The sequence below is a fragment of the Chelon labrosus genome (genome assembly GCF_963514085.1).
Source record: "Chelon labrosus genome assembly, chromosome: 16".
NCBI lineage: Eukaryota > Metazoa > Chordata > Actinopteri > Mugiliformes > Mugilidae > Chelon > Chelon labrosus.
Window position 1 is genome coordinate 8,993,693 of NC_140349.1, and position 19,895 is coordinate 9,013,587.

The 19,895-nt window shown below is 42.2% G+C and overlaps 1 protein-coding gene across 2 annotated transcripts in view; it reads left to right on the forward strand.

Annotated features, from left to right (window-relative positions):
* Positions 1-19,895, forward strand: part of osbpl10a (oxysterol binding protein-like 10a) — a 76,648-nt gene that overhangs the window by 5,089 nt on the left and 51,664 nt on the right. For both annotated transcript variants that reach the window (XM_084563229.1, XM_084563230.1), the window contains exons 2-3: positions 8,032-8,207; positions 18,730-18,809. In XM_084563229.1, coding sequence (XP_084419355.1) covers positions 8,032-8,207; positions 18,730-18,809 — 256 coding nt within the window. The remainder of the gene's footprint in view (positions 1-8,031; positions 8,208-18,729; positions 18,810-19,895) is intronic.

A 19,895-nucleotide genomic window follows, 5' to 3' on the forward strand; every position in this document is an offset into this window, starting at 1 on the left:
TGCGTGGGTTCTCTCCGGGTACTCCGGCTTCCTCCCACCGTCCAAAGACATGCTCCTTGGGTTCATTAGTGATTCTAAATTGGCCGTAGGTGTGAGTGTGGTTGTCTGTCTCTCTGTGTTAGCCCTGCGATAGACTGGCGACCTGTCCAGGGTGTACCACGCCTCTCGCCCGATGACAGCTGGGATATACTTCAGCCCCCCCAGCTATCCCCTAAAGGACAAGCGGTTACAGACTAAATGAATGAATGAATGTCCTGGTTAAAGATCGCAGCTTAACTGTTGCATGGATGCAAAAACACATGGGTGGAAGGAGGGTTGAATACATTCAATAGAACCCGATGACCAAGATGAACCCATGTTTGCAACGGCGCCACTGATTTAAGATTTCTTGTTCTTTTGCCGCCTCCACATTTCTCTCCGTCCTGGAAGCTCATCACGTCACCTAATGTTTACCCCGACATGCACAGAAAGAATGGATTTATTCCACCCGCAGAAAAACATGTCTACGTGATTAATAGGAGCTAATATTTTCCTTTTGACTGGACTATCAAAGCCCTTCTGATCCGGCCCCTCTGTACTGATTGCTGTTTACGCTTCTATTCCAATTATTAGTGGAAAACCGGTGTCTGCGTAAATGCAGCCAGTCACCCTAGTTGCCGGGATCCATCTGTCCCAGATATAAACTTGGCACAAAGTAAATCGTTGGAATGAATTTTAGGATTTGTGTTTGCGCAACAGTTGCACAATAGAAATCGGGAAACCGCTCACCATCTCACGGGTGTTTAAATGAACCACACTGAGGATCAGGGCGCGTTTTCAGAGAGTCAGACAGGTTTTAACAACTGCTGAGTTTAGTCAAACTTAGTTGGAAGAGAAATCTGATGTAATAACATGGCAACACTTTGGGTTCTTTTCTTTTTTTATACCCAAGAAGTAAGTGTATCAGACATCCAGGCGTCCCATCGGATATGTGTTCCTCTTAACTGGAATTATGCTTCAGCCATCACATGTCTAACCACGACCCCCTATCTGAACCGTTAATCTAAAAGTCTTGACCCCTCAAACTATTTATTGTTTTGAGGAACAGCTTTAGATTTCACTTGTTCTGCAGAAGCACCACATATTATTTCCATGTATGAGCACTCATCTGCTCACCGTGAGTGTCCAGTTTCAGGATTACTAGGTTGACACCTTCAGTCCCTCCGGGCTACGAGACTGAACAATCAGGCCACCGCTGTGTGATTTCACACACCGAAAAACATGTTTTACAAGAGACGGGTAAATATTCCACGCCGGCCCTCGGGCCTTTCATTACCAACACAAAGATGTGTTAATGAAAAGCATCAGCTGCGCATAATTTCGCGCAGAAGTTTGTCAACGCCGCCGTTCTCGTCGAGCGCGCTTTTGATTGTGGATGGCGGCTCAGAGCTGGTTTCCAGGGCGATGACGGTGAAGCAAAAAAAAAAAAAAAAAGATTTATTTCTAAAGTGCAGAGGTAAATGAGGTCCAGCATTCCACTTTTCATGCAGCAAATGTTGCTCTGTCGACGGCTCAACCCCTGTTTGTGCAGCAGGTGTAGGTATTCTAGCATTTGTATGCAGATTACAGAGCACTTTTATTGCCCCCTCAATCTCCGTTGCCATCATCTCGTTTAATATTGAGCGTTGCTGCATGTGTAGATCCTAAATCTGTGTCTTCCTATGCGGTCAGCCGGGTGGGGAGTACATTGTGAGGGATGAATCATTCCTTTGCAGATGTGCTCGGTGGAAAGGAGCAGCGCTGTGCTTCGGTGATCAAAGTAGGGTAGTGCAGCCGGGGCAGGTCTCTCTGTCGTGGAGGAAGAGGAGGAAGACTCAATGTGTCAACTTGGCTTGGCGTTGATTTCTTTATTTTTTTTTAATGCCTTGTTAGTCTTTCGTGGCGAAGAATTCAGGTCGTTTGTTGTCTTCATACCATCTCCTCTTTCTGAAAACAGGCCGAACTTACTTATTTTCTCTGAGCTTTCAGTTATAGCTCACTGTTCTTGTCACCAGGCTGAGTTATGGTTGAAAGCCCCAGAACAACAGAGCAGACTTTTCAAGTTTAAACCTCATATTTGGATAACTTTGATCAAAGCCCAGTGAACCTTAGTGATGTTTTCTAATGTCAGTGCTCTTCGTCAGAACCTTTATAAAGAAAATATTGGGTTTTTTTTAGAAAAATATCATAATATAATAATATATAATATTTCTGGTTTAGGATGACATATCTTTTTCACAGTGTCTACTTGTTTCATTATTTAGGTTTGTTTGTTATGCTCACATACACCGATCAGCCACAGCATTAAAACCACTGTCAGGTGAAGTAAATAACATTGACCATCTTGTGGCAATACATTGTTCTGCTGGGAAACTTTTGGACCTGGCATTCATTAGTGTGGATGTTACTTAGATATGTAGCACCCACCTAGACCAGACCTGGCACCCCTATCCCATAGCAATGACACTCCTTAATGGCAGCAGCCATCCCCAGCAGGATGCAGCCTGACACAGGCACACACACAAAAACGGTTTAGGAACAACTCAAAAAAACATGCGCAGGGTGTTGACCTGGCCTCCAAATTCACCCAAACTGATCAAGTATCTGTGGGATGATCCACAGAGGCCCCTCCCCTCAACCGATAGGTTACTAGAGGACACCTGCCTCAGAAGGCCCATGTCCATTCTCTGATGAGTTGAAACTGTTTTGGAGGCACAAGGGAGACCTACACAATATTAGGTCATAATGTTATGCCTGTAGCATATGTACAGTACGGCTAATTTAGTAAGGCCGTGAAGGCTGGTGTGATTCGGCCGACTTTCCGACATTACTTTGGCAAATTTCCTACTGGGAACTAGCTAATCTGACCTCCAATTTCAAGTGGTATGCACCAGCAGCCCACAGCGGCAAACAAAACAAGAGAATGAGTGACTGTTGCAGGAAGTCAAACATTTACCAAGTGGAAAATATTGTCTGAAGTTGTCGTATGGCCTCATAAAGTGTCAGCTGGATGTGTGAGCGTTTCTGTCCCGTACAGTAGCTGAATATCTCATAACGTGGGTCTGAATTCTTTCTCATGACAGCATGGGCCAGTAAAGCGTGGGCTGCACATAAGCTCTCTGACACCACACGTTTTATTACTGAACAGATATCAGCCATATCGCCTGCCAATAACCAGTGTGATTTACTACCTCCTTCTGCTCCGACGTCCCTCTGAGCATTTTTGGGAGTGAACTGCCAAAAGAGCACAGAGAGGATTCAAATTCCGCTGACGAGCTACTTCCTGCACCGTCAGCATTAATGCCATTAGGAAATGGCTGTGTTTCTCTTGATGTGGACAGATGTGGTTGACTAAGCTCTTTTTACAGTGTAAATATTGTCATGGGGGCGACTTATACGAGTGATAACAGCAGAAAATGGATCAGTATTAGAAAGCTCTTTGTCGTTACAGGTGTCAGGTGACGTTTCAGAGCCGTAAGGGAAGGATAATGGATATCTAAGATAAGTCCCTACAGAGTTTGAGAAACGGAGCCGTGGGTTTGAAGGATTATCAGACGCCGTAACACTGCGCAGTGGTTTGTGAAAGCTTATCGCGCCTTCAGTCATGTGCTTACGTTACAAAGTCATCCACTAGGAATGTGAGCATGCATGTAGGGGACCTGGTGACACTGGTGCTGTGCCAGAGGATATAACACAGAGCAAGGCTGGACTTTGGCACGGTTTCACTTTTGTTCATGTTTCTGTGCCACCCCCATTCAAATGAATGAAAGGGGAGGATATTTTTATACAGCTAAAACTAATCAAATAACCAAATATAATTATTCCATACTTCCTGAAGCTGGGATAATAGAGTAGTCATATATACTCTGGAGTACTTTAGTAGTCAGTCATTCCATTGTATGCAGTAAATGGGACTGTTTTGACTAAATTCACTACCCTGTGTTTGTTTGACCCATCATCAAAAAGTCCCCATGAAATCTAGTTTAATGTTTTAGTGTACAACATGTCTATATGCCACCTTTACACCAGTGTCTGATCCAACAATGACTTGTTTAAATAGATATTCTTAATGGTGTTTTGAAGTTTGTCACTGTTGAAACAAATGGCTCTCTGTTCTGGGAGAACTTAAAGGGGAACTACTGTTTTTTTACAACCTGGACCTTATTTCTGGCATAAAATACGATCGTTTACTCACCCATATAACTTTGGTGTCATTTGGAGTCATTCGAGCGATTGTTTACATCAGCGTATATCCATATAGTGGGAGTGACTGGGGCACCGAAACGCTCTAAATAACGCATTATTTGCCGCGAAACTCGCTCATTTCACCAATATTTTGTTATCATACGCTAGTGCTATTCCCCGTTGAGTCCGGAGTTACCTGTTATCACCATCTGGGGTCTGTAGATTGACCTACTAACCTCTGACCTGGATGATGTCATCTCCGAACCTTGTTTACCTGTAATTTGCTACTGCTAGTTTTTTGCAACATGGCTGAGGCCCCATTTACACGTACATGGTTATTTTGAAAAACGGAGACATTTACCTTCGTTTGAGCCCCTCGTTTACACGCAAACAGAGAATTCGCCTCTGAAAACGATGCTTTCTAAAAACTCCGGCCAGAGTGGATATTTTGGAAAACTTCGGTTGCACGTTTGCATGTAAACTGACAAAAACCAAGGTTTAGGCAGCCGACGTCACAGTATGCGCCAGAATGTGCACCTGCATGCTCCAAAAGTGCGACCTATGTTTATGTTTATTCGTCGCTTGCTTTCTATTTTCAGGATTCTGATTGGCTAACGTGGGCTTGAGCTTCTCGTTACACTGCCACCTACAGGGTTGGCATGCTCTTGACGGCATATATACACGGGTTCGTGTAAACGAAAACGCTGATGACTCATCCTGCACTAGTGGGTGTGCACTAATTTTGTGTCCAATCAAAATCTTTTTCATGATTAGATATCTTCTTATAGCCTCACTGTAGTATAGTTATATATAGTATAGTCTCACTCCAGAAACTCCAGAAAACAGGCAATGCGTAAATATGACGAAACAAATGGCTCTCTGTTCTGGGAGAACTTAAAAGCAACAAAAATATCTTCAGCCTGCTTGTGAGACAATTAAAATATCTGTCATAAATCTGGTTGGGGCAAGCTTAGCAGCAATGAGGTCAGGCATGGGTTTTCTTTTTCTTTTCTGGGCTTCGGACAGTCAGATTCATTGTGAATTAATTCATATTATGCTTGGTTTTAAGTGGCGAAACAAGTGTTGTTCTAATCCCATTGTTAGCTTTAATTTGCTGTAGCCTCATGCTTTTGGAGGTGAAGAGTTCACTGGGCGCGCGGTCTGCCGCCCGGCAGGTCAGGTTATATCAGCAGCGCTCTGACAGGAGGGTTTGTTATCAACCAACATCCATCATGTTAAAGGCCTGCATTGTTGTTTAGCTGCAAAAGCAAGACTGCCCAGAGGGGTCAACGGTAAAAGCCTCCATTTTGCTGACTGAACAGGGGATAAGACTCCATACTGTATGTGTGCTTCACATCTAGGGAGAGAAAGAGAGGACTGGATACGAACTGACGCAGGCAGATTGTTCGCTGGTTGGCTGTGGTCGACATAAATCTGCAGCTCCCCTGATGGAAGGGGGCGAGACCGTGAGTGGCGATCAATTTTCAGACAGCAGTATTCACTGCATCCTCTCTGGGGAACCCAAGAGGGTTCATGGGAAAATGCTTTATGTGAAGGATGAAGTACAGTAATAGAGTTGAAGGCTGAAGTCCCTCATGATGTAATCTCCCCCATAAAGAAATTCATCCGTTATAATCTGATCATATGTTTGGCGTTAAAGTGGGTTAGGGTTAGTGATTGTGATTACAACTAGCGCAGAAGACCGACTTCGTCTGATATTAATCTTATTTTAATATCTTTAAAAATGGAAATCAGTCATTTTATGGAGTCTGGCCGCTGTCCCGCTCTCTCACCTTCAACCTTAGACTATTACTTATGTTGGTTTTGGTTCTTTTAAGTTAATAAACAGACACAGACACCATTAAATTAAACTAAAATAGATCCGGGATCAGAGATGTGATTCATTAAAAGAAGTTCTTCACATCCATCCGCCACTGTCATGAGGTCGTGTCTCTTCTCGTTAGATAAGCTGGCAGCCAATTAGAAATGACCAGTCGCAGCCCAACAGTGTCAGGTAACATGAGGCCAGGTACTGCTAAAAACTGAGTGGGCGAATGTAACATCAGTTTTAAGGGGGTTGCTGCTTTTCTTAATTTTACTTTTTAAAACCTGGACTTCAGGAAACCTTTAATAACATTTTCACCATTTTAATAGACATTTACACTTTATAGGGCGAGGAATCTTATATGGTAACTTCAGCACACATCAACTTGCGTCCGTGCCTCTCAGGGATTTTTAGCAGCATGTAGTTTGCAACCCGCCAAGATCAAGGCGACATCCTCAGGTCAAATCGGGGTCAAATGTGGTCTGCAAGGTCCACCTCTGCATGAACCCTGAGCGTAACTGCTTTATGCTTTATTAGGTACCGTGAAGAGGTGTCCTAATGTTGTCTAATGTGATAATGCTCGCTGCAGCCAACGCATTATTAAAAACTGGAAGGATAGTGGGGAAGCAGAGCATCATGCCCATGCCCACCCATCATGCCTAGTGTCTACTGTACAAGCCTGTGGGGGCAGTGCTATGATCTGGGGTTGCTGCAGTTGCTCAGGTCTAGGTTCAGCAACATTATGTGTCCAAAGAATGAGGTCAGCTGACTACCTGAATATACTGAATGACCAGGTTATTCCATCAATGGATTTTTTCTTCCCTTTTAAAGTGTCCTAATGTTGTCTAATGTGATAATGTTGACAAGTGCCTGAGTCAGCACTTATGTTCTAATGGTCTGAAATACTTAGATTATTCTCTGACATTTAATCGGTGATTCAAGAGAATATCTTGCAGATGAACTGATAAAAAAAAAAACTCATGTGTGGCCGTAAATGTGTAGGAGAATAGTGTGTTTGCCAGTGTGTGAACCTGCAGCATGCAGTGAGCTGTCACCTGTCAATACCTGTGAGATTTAGTGTACAGGTGACACCTCGAGATCTCTTTAATCATCACATACGGCCACGATGTGGTGTTAGGAAGTAGCCCCAGCTGCTTGCTGATCAATGCCGCTGCCGCTGCTGTGATTGTGAATGAAATCATTGTTAACATCGTGAATGAAAAGAGAGCAATACTGGGCAGCGTCAAACCAGGAGACAAGACAAAGACGACCGCTGTTACCTCAGGCCGCCGGGCACAAACACGTAAAGGTCAGCCGGAGCTGCTCTCCTCAGCGTTGAACTGCAGAACCAGAACAAAGCGCCAGGCAGAGCAGACAGGCCAGCTTCTTGAATGTCACACACAATCCTTTCAGGCCACGGCAAAATGAAATGCGCCTGCCCCGGTGTGTCTCAGGTTATGAGCCCGACCGGCTTTGAATCTTCCAGCCGGCGATGAACGAGGCAGAGATTCAATTACGCACTGATTGAATGCGATTCATTAATCACAAAGGGGAAAATGCGCGGTTTAATTTCCACGCCTCGAGCGGTGAGTCCTGCTCAAGATGACCGCACTAATCACTGCCTTGAGTAATTTGGAAGCGAGCTCCGCCGGTTCGTGTACACTCTCGGCTATTTTTAACAAGTCGTGGTAAATAATATCCTGCAGGAGTCGTTGCATGGGAGGTGAGACACTTAAGGGTGTTGTGTGTTTTTATGGCGGCTCTCTTTTGCCTCTTCTCACCCTCATTCATAGCCCTCCTCCTCCTTGCTGTCTTTGTGAAGTTTGTGCAACAGGAATGTAAAAAACTTTCACCAGTAAACAAGATAATGAGAGTGTAAAGCAAAATGATGATGATAGCACGAACGCTGCTTCTTCCATTTCCTTCTCCCTTCCTTTTTTCTCTGGTCCATTACTTTCCTAACTTCCTTCTCTCTCTCTTCCTCTCTCTCTCTGTCCCATCAGGTACTTTGTGTTGGATCCAGAGCTGGGACAGCTGCAGTACTTCGTCAATGAGCAGGGAAAGAGCCAGAAGCCCCGTGGGTCCCTGCCTCTGATCGGTGCCTCGGTAACCACGAGTGACGAGGCTCCACACATGTTCATTGTAAACTCCGTTAATGGAGAGCTGTACAAACTCAGAGGTATGACCTCACGCTGGCCTCAGGCTGCCCGAATATGGCAAAGAACAAACACTACGAGGGAGTGTGTGTGAGTGTGTGTGTGTGTGTGTGTGTGTGTGTGTTTTATGCTGGCTACACTTGGAGTGCAGTGTACACACTGAGGTGGTGTGATGGAAATGTAAATTAAAGCTGCAGGGGTTTCACCTTAAAGCTCTAACTGATATTTTTGTGTTTACAATGTGATGAAACCGGAAAGAAAAGAAAAAATACTTTAAGGAGCATTTTTTTTCAGGTCATTGTCTTCGTTTTATGGCTTACAACGCTAACGTTTTAATTCACGCTCACGGCGCTCATTAAACTTAGTTTGATCTGCAACACACAGCTGTCTTAAGTAGACACAAGAAACTTTAATAGCCCCCTCTGTGTAGTGACACAGTTAGTGGGTAGCTGGTGAAATTCCCCTCAGTCGTAGGTGGAGACCAAAAGTAGAGCTAAAATAAAAATAAAAATGAACATTTCAGATGGTAATGATATGTCAGAGTAGTGTTTGCAGATCAATGAGGTGCCCTCAAGTAGCCATGGATTAAATTTTGTCTACGTATACACTGCCTGGCCAAAAAAAACCTGGATTTAACTAACCAAATAGATACCAGCCTCCTAGAGATTGTGAAAGAGTGGTTCAGGGAGCATGAGACATCACTTTCACACATGGATTGGCCACCACAGAGTCCAGACCTTAACCCCATTGAGGATCTTTGGGATGTGATGGAGAAGGCTTTGTGCAGTGGTCAGACTCTCCCATCATCAATACAAGATCTTGGTGAAAAATGAATGCAACACTGGATGGAAATAAATCTTTTGACATTGCAGAAGCTTATTGAAACAATGATACAGTGAATCATTCAAGGATTCAAGGATTCAAGGATTCTTTATTGTCATTGAATCCTTGAATCCTTGAATTCACTGTGTCATTGTTTCAATAAGCTTCTGCAATGTCAAAAGATTGCGTGCTGTAATCAAAGAACAAGGCGGTCCAACGCAGAAGTAATTTATTTCCACTTGTCACTGGTTGACGTTACATATTGGTGTTTGAAAGCAAAGTTCTTACTCAGGGGAACAATCGGTGGCTCGACAAGACGTCAGTGAACAGTTTTGATCATTTAAGTCGTTTATCGTTGCACTTTTCCAACCTGCTGATTACGGTGCTTCACTTTGTTTCATGTTTCATTGTGAAAGTGTGAATAAAATAAGCCATTTGAAGCTGTAAACCTATGGGTTGTAATTGTAATCTGTGTTTAGATAACTTCAACTTTATGGTAACTAGTGCTGGTGTACAATAAAATATAGTATATCCTAAATATTAAATTGTCATAAAGTTAGGTGCATATTTTTAGACGTTGTTTACCCTGTAAACACACAGGCGCCGTAGCAGAACGATAACCTTCCAAGAAATTACTGTTTACGTTAAAAACTATACTTGGAAAATCTATGTAGATACTGTACACAGAGAGCTACTGTGGCTGGATAGCGGCTAGCTGACTCCAAAGTAAAATATAATATAATAATTTACCAATAAATGCTAATTACAGCCCAACTTAAGGATAAATTTAAACCCTTTGTTAAGTTAGATAGACTCTACTGATCCACCAGGGAAATGGCTTGGTAACAGGTGAAGTTGCACATAAAAAAACACTATTAAAAATAAAAATAGGTTAAAAAAATATATAAATGAAAAAATAAAAATGATAAAATAAAATAAAATAGAATAAGCAGAAAATATATAACATTTGCATGTGTACAAAGCTATAGGAAATTGAAATAGAAGTAAATTTACATTAAATACACAGGAAGTTCTTCCTTTATGCTTATTATTCAAGTTTTCTGATCGTTATACAACAACCACAATGTTATATACCCGAGTAGCTAGTAGTTAATGCTTTTGAGGACAGAGTATGAGGAAACCTGAAACCTGTGGAGGGAAAAATCCCCTTTTAAGACGCAGTGCTACACCAAGAGCCTGTAACCGGCCGCTGGGCTGAAGGCCTTGGCTTTGAGTGACCTGTATTCACCGAAGCGAGAGAGACTCCTTTATATTGTTGCTCCACTTGAGCCGCTGGAATGTCCCCTTACGCTCTCGAGGGGGAGGATTTCGGAATAACTTGGCCTATATTCCCTGAATAACTCAGCGATACGGTGAATTGAGCCAAGAGGAAACAATTATCCCTCAGAGAAGAAGAAGAAGATAGGCTGTGCAGCTCACCGGAAGAGGTATTTCCATCATCAAGAAAGTCACTGAAAGAGAAAAGATATCGTTTCAGCCAAGAAAAACTCAAATAAGACTGGTGCCGACACCCTTAACTGGCCTGACAATGAAATAACAGCCATTTAAATATCTGGAGGAGCAACATTTGCACTCAGAAACTTCAATTTGCTCAAACGACGTTGGGACAAACTGGCTCACACGTGCTCCCTCTGATTAAAATTGGCCAATACGCTCAGATCCGATATCGGTTGCCATGGGAGCCACTGCCTCGAGGGAGGGGGGAAAAGGGGAAACTTTCAGGTGTCAGGTGGGGTCATTTTTCAGTTTTTCCGGCTCCACTTGTAAGCTGCCTATAATCCCACCAGTGGTCTTAGTCCAAAGCTTTAAATGTCACCTTTATTCTCGGGCTGATAGCTTTTCACAAGAGAGCTATGAATGAGTTTCCTTATCGTTGTCGGTAGATACTGGATACACAGAATCTGTAGCTTTTCATGCATCGGCGAACTTGTGCTATGTAAAGTAGCCTGAAGGAGGTTTATTTCTTTGCCCACAGGGTTTTCTGTCAGATATATAAGAAGACTCTTGGTCTTGTGTTGTTTTTTTTTTAATTTTATTTTTTTCCCTGCCCAAAGGTGAAGAGCAGCTTGAATTTAATCACGCCCGAACGCTCAGATGGAAAATTAAGCTATTTATCATACCAAGCCTTTATGAGACAGTGTGCCAATGAGCGGGTCGGGTTGTTTTCAGCGGGATGTGAACTGCCTCATTAGGATGCCTAGCACAGTCTGATTAATTAAGGCACAATATTTTCATCTGTCATTAAGATTTATTGTCTGTATGGCTTCCTGTGATGGCCCCCGTTAGCTGTGGACTTTTGTGGCTTTTGAGATTATTCAGAGTACATTTGCCCGAGTGCCAAATTGGGTTTATTGACTTGATTGCTCGTATGTGAGCAGATAGCAAGAGACAACATCTGAGGCTGAAAAATGAAGTGTCCAAAGCCAATAGCTGCAGTTCCTGTAATGACCACTTGAGGCTCTCTTTAAAGACGAGTAGATCCCAATAGATCTCCATTTAATACGCCCAGCTTTACAGCAGAAATTAACTTGTTTTTTAGCATGAAACAAAAACTGCTTTGGTCTCTATAGCAATTTTTCCCATTTGTGCCCATCTGTTTAAATTATATCAAGGTTTAAATTTATCTGTCATCTCAAATGAGTTCACTTTGACGCTGTGAGTGACCTGTAGGGTGTCCTCACCTTGCTAGCGTCACCCACAGGCCTCAGTTCCACTCACACTTTGCCAGTTTTTGAATTAGCCAGGAGTTGGGTGGAATCAGGTTACGCCAAGACGGTGAGGACAAAAACTACCACACTGAGCTTCAAAACTGCTCTCCTATACGTAACGTCCTGCGGGGGTCATTCATCTTTATATACAGTCTGTTGCTTACATACATCAGTTGGGTTTTCATCTACAGAATATTTCAACCAAACGTGAGTGAAAAGTTGCATCAAACATTTTGGTTTGATAGCTCAAAATGAACAGTTAGCTTAGGTTAGCATTTACAGCTAACATTCTCAGATAAAATAACAGGCCCTGTGTCACATCTTTTGTACATTTTTAGATGTAGATGAACTGCTAGCCACAAAAAACAGCTTGTTTGGTGAAGATTTTCCATTGTCTGTACCTTTATAATTAATTGTTCCGAACTACACAAGGACACAAAGAAGTGGTGAAGTGGTGTCGTCTCTGGATGGTGAGAGATTGCTCCAGATTTTCCAAATATCATGTTCAATGTCAGCCCAGGGAAGGGATGGGATGGCAACAAACTCCAGCAGCAGTCCATTTTGTAGTGCTTGGCTCGCCTCACCATTGACACGTCACTGCAGCCTGACCCTTAAAGGGAAACTACTGTTTTTTACAACCTGGACCTTATTTCTGGCATAAAATATAGTCGTTTACTCACCCACATAACTTTTGTGTCATTCGTATTCCTTCGGGAGATAATTACATCAGCGTTTATCCATATAGTGGGAGTGACTGGGGCACCGAAACAACCCCCGGGAGTCGGCTTGTTTACCTGTAATTTGCTACTGCTATGGTTCGTCCACAGCCTCAGAGTCGGAAAAATATTCAGCCATGTTGCATAAAAACTAGTAGTGTGTTTATAGTGTGAACTGAACGACATGCACGTCCGCAAGTCTGTGCTCAGAGTCTGGATCGGCCAGTGCACGAAGCTGTGGCAAACCATGAACTGGCCTTAGCATTTGTTTTCATTATTATTCTGCTTAAATATGACATTTAAGTAATTTGTGCCGTCCCGCATAAAATACTAAAATTAACTGCTTTGCACAAAAAGCGTGAGGTGCCCCAGTATGAAGCATGAGATTGAAAGCCATTTAAAATCATGGCCTGTAATTTACAGGAACTTCTTTACTTAAGAAAAATCATGGGGTTTAAATGTCACCGTGCTGTTTTGATGGGAAAAGGCTGGTTACTGTAATTGCACGGCAGCTCTTCCACCCTTTTCTAGTCCCTGTCAGCATGTCCATTTTCTTTCAAATATATGTTTGAAGTGTCCCACTCATATTACGTCCCGGCACTGCTTCAAAGCTAATCACAGGCACGAGCATTAATCCTCAGACTTACCATTATTATAACCAATAACATCTTTCTCAGTGTTAATTAAAGTGGGTGTAATTAGACGATGTAGGCGGTGCTATGATTGACTGGGATGGAGGTTTCTCTCTCGCACGCTCGATATAATTCAGACGTCTGGGATGGATATTGGCATTTAAATAAGACGCGGAGACGAGGACGGCTGTCTGTTGTCTCTCATTTTTAAACGGGCACCCATTTCGTTGTTAGTCTCCTCGGCTATCCAGCGCAAAACCTCCAGCATTCACCAAAATCAGTGGAGCTGTCAGTGTCAACTCCAAGTCTGCAGCTGCTGTGACACAAAAGCATTTTTTTTTTAAATGTTCAGCCTTTTCTAGCTGAATGAGAGCAGCACGATGCGCTCTTACCTAAGTAGTATGTATATGGATTGGATCACCATATGAACAGGTGCACATTAGCATAGCCACACGTGGAGGCTGCTCCGCTCAATACAGACAACTAATTATCTCTAATCACAGGGAGAAATATCAGATTTAGACGCTTGCTCACTCTCTGGGTTGAGTGGTCCCTTTAGAGCGAGCGATTTCTGTGGATGACGGCAGCATGAACTAAGCTTATTACTGAAAATCTTTTGCAGAAACACGGCTCGGTACAGGTGTTTCTGTATGAATGTTGTGTTCTCCCCGCAGAGGCAAGCAGCCACTCCCAGTGGGAGAGCACCGCACGTCTCGAATGCTGCACTTGTGTGAACGCCTGATTCTCGCCGAGTTTCCTCTTCACTTGAAAAGAGGCTCTTTGTAGATGTTCTCGTGGCTGTGGCAGATGTCAGCGGTGCAAGTGATTGACAAGTGCAAATTGAATCCTTCCTACGGTGAAATAACCTCTGTCGACATGTTAAAACACTCTTAACTTCTACCATGGGAAAAAATAAATAAATAAATAAATAAATAAATAACTCTCTGAAGATTTTAAAGTTTTGTTTTGGTGATGATGCAGTTCTATATTTAGATCTTGTTGTTTCCAGTCATAATATCTTTTATGCACTCTCTTGCATTTATGCTGTTGCATAAGGGTGGGAATCGCCAGAGGCTCCGTGATATGATAGTCTCTAAATACTTAAATCACAAGATGATGTTATTATAACCGTTTTAAAATATTGCAATGACACACTGTGAATTACAATTTATAATTTTTCAAAGTCAAATTATGTCCCAAAGAAAAAAATCTAATAAGTTAACATTTTCAGTCTGTTTTTCCTTTCTGCTGTACTCAACCTTACCTTAAAGCCAACTTAACTACAACCTGGACCTTATTTCTGTCATAAAATACGATCATTTACTCACCCATATAATTTTGGTGTCATTTGGAGTCGTTCGGACGATATTTAGATCCAGCGGAGCGCCGCGTATATCCATATAGTGGGAGTGACTGGGGCACCGAAACGCAGCTTCTAAATAACGTATTATCTGCTGCGAAACTCGTTAATTTCACCAATATTTTGTTATGATACACTAGTGCTATTTACCGTTGAGTTGGTATTGCCCCTTTGACTTTAAGGTTCACATGCTTGTAGAGCTTTGGCTGTGTCCATGAAAAAAACACCACAACAGAGTCACATGTCGGGATTTCACTTTCTTAAGTTTGTTACAAAAGCCCTGGACGCAGGTTTTGCACATGAAGTTGGTGTTATCGTCTTGGCTCGTTCTGACTTGGGAGGTAGTTTTGTCAAACCTGTCCAGCGTGGATGGATTTTTTATTTTTTTTGCTTTAATGTTAGCCTTGCCATCCTTGACCATGGCCATGTGTGTAGGGTGAGGTGTGAAGTGATACTGCCAGAGTCTTTGCAAATGGTATGCCATTTTAATGGCAAACAATTTGGAGCCTATCCCAGCTGTCATCACGTGAGGGGCGGGGTACACCCTGGACAGGCCTCCAGTCTATCGCAGGGCTAACACAGAGAGACAGACAACCAGACAACCTACGGCCAATTTAGAATCATCAATTAACCTAATGAGCATGTCTTTGGACGGTGGGAGGAAGACGGAGTACCTGGAGAGAACCCACGCAGATTCGAACCCAGAACCTTCTTGCTGTGAGGCATCAGTGTTCACCACCACGCCACTGTGCCCAGATACTGAGTTCTGTTGGTTTATCTGTTCCGGAAAGTTCATATAATTGCCAGACTTTTCCTCTTATTCTGATTTCCGATGCAGTTTCCAGTTTGACAAAAGCATCTTTTGAACACGCTGATACCTTTTCTCTTCTCTGTTTCCTCCCCAATGTGTTGAACGAGTGCTAGATATTGTTTCATCTTTTCATCATTCTACATGACTCTGAGGTTCTTAAAGAATAAAAAAACAAGCTTCACTTGTGCCCCGGTAGTACATCAGTACTTTTTGTGCGTTTTATTTCGGTTTCAAAGTGTGGGAGTTGTTTCTGTCAACATTTCAAGTTGTGAGGGACGCTCGGTTTCTGGCTCATTGAACACAAAACGCCAAGAGAGTCAGATCCTTCTTTCTTGGATGTGAAAGAAGCCCAATGTCTGTGGCAGACCTGGAGCAGCGTTAAAGCTGTGATCTGTAAATAAGTCCTGTGGGCCTAATGTGCTCACTCATGCGAGCGTCTGTAAAGCCTTCAGGTGTCCCACTCCTATTTTATTCTGTTTCGCAAAGGTGCTCCCAAGTGCTGCGAAGAGGTCCCTATGGAGGCTTTTGGTGAAGCTTGCATCTGGACAGACTTTACAGCTGAACTGCAAAGTTGCCTTGTGGAGTTTTACAGGAAAACTCCACAAGGCAACTTTGCATTTAGCTGAATCTTTTTAAATGAAACATGATGCATATGATAAATGACATCCTCAGAATAGCTCCAAGATTTAAATTTAGATGACTCACTTAGGTTATTTGCATTATTACTGACATTACTGTCTTATTGTTAAGGTGATTAATTAGCTGTACGTGCTCAACGGAGGATTAAAGTGCATGCACCGCTGAGGCCAAGAGTTATTATGAAGGCAGAGTAGAGTTTGAATCTGATGTTTCTAGGTCTGAATAAATGAAGGGTTTTTGAAGAGAGTCCAGCTTAGAGAGGCATTTGGAACAAGGCCTTGGATGTCATCTTCCCTCTGATTATAGCAAAATTAAGTGCATCCTTATAGGTGGTTTATGCTTCCACGTCAATTTGATGACGTAGCTATGGCGTAGACCCTAATGACGTAGCCTGATGCGCACCTCCCCAGAAATGTAAATACAGGCCGCGAGAGTTGTGATTGGTCCGCTTGGTAGTAGCGTGTTTCCACTTTAGTATTTCCGGCTGCTTCTCCATCTCTGCATGTTTCGAATTGATTGTTTAGGATCAACAAAGATGGAACACATCGAGGAAAGGTTAACTGAGGAGGTTCGAAGATACAAACATTTGTATGACTTGTCTTCGGTGAAATTTTGGCCAAAGTTTTAGTTGCCATTGCTGAAGGTGAAGCAGGAAGTAGAAAGAAAAATTAGCTCGAATGGCCAAAAAAACACAGTGGCGACTAGAATTTGGGTGACATTTTTACAGAGCGAGCCAGACTGATGAGCGCACAAGTATAAATTGCTCGCGCTGACGTACGTAGGTTACGGCGTCTATGTCCCGAGTACCTTAAAAGAGCCTTTATCCTCAGGTGTACTAATTACACACATTCCCTTGAGAGGGATCTTTATTTTGGGTGAGCTTGCAAAGACTTTAAGGGATATTAAAAGATAATTTTAGTCTCCTTATTTATATATATTATTATTATTATATATTATATTATTATATTTATTATATATAAAAATTGAAAGTAGAAAGAAGAGCACAAAGAAATCAGACAGAAATCTTTAAAAGCTCCTTTCTTCCGTACACACTCCAGCTGGAGTTGACCTACAGCCTAAACTTTACTTTGCAGTCCCATCAAAGACATTGTTCTCCAATATCTAGTCAGTGAAATGGGATCAGAAGGATATTATTTTCCAGCTCGACCTAGAAGCGGTCAGCAGAAACAGACAGTCAGCGTCTTCTTTCGCTGGAGGGCTACGACTCGCCGTGTTAGTCAGCAAGTCCGGGCTTCGGTTTGCCGTTTGTGTTTAAGATAAGCAGAGAAGTGGATCATCTGTGTGCCAAGGGGGGGAATAAAACCACAGGCACGCAGAGGGTATCAAGCTGCTTCCTGTGCTGCTTGCAAACCGACCGAACGAATCGCTGGCGTTTCTCGAATACTGAATGTTCAATTTGGCGTGGAGGAGAAAATGGAGTGGTTCACATGTGATACCAGCCCTGAGGACATTATTCAGAAAGTAACGGGGGTCAGATATTCGGGGAGGCGGTCGGCAAGTTGAGTAATCATTTGCCGCCAAATGAGATCAGTGGCGTCCAGCAGGTTGCTCTCTCTGATGCCTCATACTGTATGCATCCCTTATCGCCCTGTGTCCAAACCTGAGCACATGTCTTCGTATCACAGGTTAAAGGAGACGCCAGTTTAATTCCACCTTAAAACCTGATCTGGATCAATGATCAGTTTATGAACTAAGGAATAGTTTTAGGAAATTCTGTGATTGGGATTGTGATTGAGTTTTTTCTGCCTTAAAATGTAATTTTCTGCCTTTTGAGACAAAGGAAGTCTTGGGTTAAACTTTCTCGAAAGCATCCAAGAGCTGCTGGATAGAAAGGCTGCCCTTAAAAAAACGTAAATAACCTTCCCCAAACACTGTATATTGGTGTGTATATCTCCTGTTTGGGCTGAAAACACCTTCCACAGCGTTGGTTTAGATCGGGTTAACCTGATATTATCATGTTGAAGCTAAAAATATTTACATGTGTTCAACAGATTAACAGGAAAACCAGGAGTTTTAGTAATCAGGAGCTCTTGAGTAAGCATTCTATTTTGGAAAAAAGGTTGCTGGATTAGTATAAAATCAGTATTTTGGGGGTTTTGGAGAGATGGTTTGACATTAAAAACTGAAACCAACTATCTACCCTGCCATTGGCGCCATTCTTCGTCAGGAAAGTTGGGCAGATCCCAAAAGTAAAAATATCTAGATTTAGGTCATTTTGAAAATATTACCTTTTTTCTGTTAATTTTACCCATCATTAAGGCCTAATGTATGTTTCAGAGCTTTCTCCCCACGGCCACAAACCAAACTCTGGTTAGAAAACACTATATTCAGTCTTTATATATTTACTTTATGGGTAAAATTAAATAAACTCTGCTCCACCAGTTAAATATCAACTATTTACTTACTGACCAAAATCTAATAAGTGCTTAAAAGAACTTGCAAAGGACATGACTTCAGTGTCACAAAAAGTCCCAGTATTTATTGTTTTAACCTTTGTCTTTGCACAGTCTCAAACTTGGGATTACTAGCATCTTGTTCCTCCAGCTGCTGTTTACAACTCTGGATGAACGGCAATAATTTAAAAGTTAATCTGCAGCAATGGAAGTTGTAAGTACAATAAAATGAATGAATGGTAGCCCAGGGGTGGATGAGCACGCTTCAAGGCAGATGACTTTCTTGTAACTGCATATTGACCCAAGTGTGAACTCATGTAAGGATTTATTAGTGCCTCTCAATGTACCAAGTGTACAGGAAGTTTCATATGAGTAATTCATTTTTGTCCTGTGTGTGTGTGTGTGTGTGTGTGTGTTTTTAGCATCCGACGCCAAGGAGCAGCAGTTTTGGATCAGTCAGCTCCAAGCATGTGCCAGACGTCACTCGGACAGCAGTGCCAAGGTGAAACACACACACACACACAGTAACAGAGTTGTAAACCTGACCCTGGTCCAAGTTCTTGGCATCCGTTCCTTCAGGAAGAGATGTGAGCGGAAAGCCTTGACACTTTCCCTAGAGATTCCCGCTCCCTTGTGTGTCTGTTTATAAAGGAGATAGTTTCCATTTCTGTACACTCAGATCAGTTTCGTAAGCCATTCTTTTCGTAAGAGCTGGTTGTCCATCAGGTGTAATCCCTGTATGCAGTACTTGTTGTATTTATTTCAGTTTGTCCTTTAGTTTGAGTGTAAAGATGGCAGATATCCTCCAGAGAATTTTTCCTTTTATCTGACATAAACTCAACTGAGTCTCATTTAACAACCCCTGCAGAGTTTTTAAAGTGTTCAAAGTTATTTTTCTCTCAAGGCTATCTGACTTCCTCCTGTCGTTCTCATCTTCCTGCTAAAATGACCAGTTTCCCAAATAAAGTTCTCCTTGCACCAAAAAACTTTGTTTAAACATTATTTAAACAAAGTGAATATTTATTCAAAACAGAGTAATTATTGTGTACAGATGAATTGTTCCCAAATCCTTAGACCCAGTAACTTCCAGGTGTAAATGCTGCGCAGCTAGCTGACGCTAACTGCCAATGCTAACTTTAGAGGCTTGCTAATAACTTTAGAGCTAAGGCTAAAAGTTGGCCAGTATAAAATATGGCTGACATATTTAAACTATGGTCGACTAAAAATGTTGTTCAAAGACTAATTTTAAGGAAACAATATTCATTAAATTAACAAGGGTTACGCTAATAATACTGAACTAAGTTATGTTAGCTAGCTACTTTAGCGCAACTGGATATTTACCTCTCTTGTTCTACAGAGCCTTTGTCCATTTATTTTTAATATACATATATTCATATATGAAGAAAACAAACCAAACAAATCGCTGTTTTATGTGTCGCTTAGCCTCTGAAATACTTATGCTAGCTAGCTTGTGGCGCGAGTAAATTAGCGACTTTAGCGACAGTTCAGTACCACACACACAATATGTTTTGTGCAATTAAAGTCTTTTCTAGCTAATACTTTTGAGTTTTTATGTTACCATCTGATT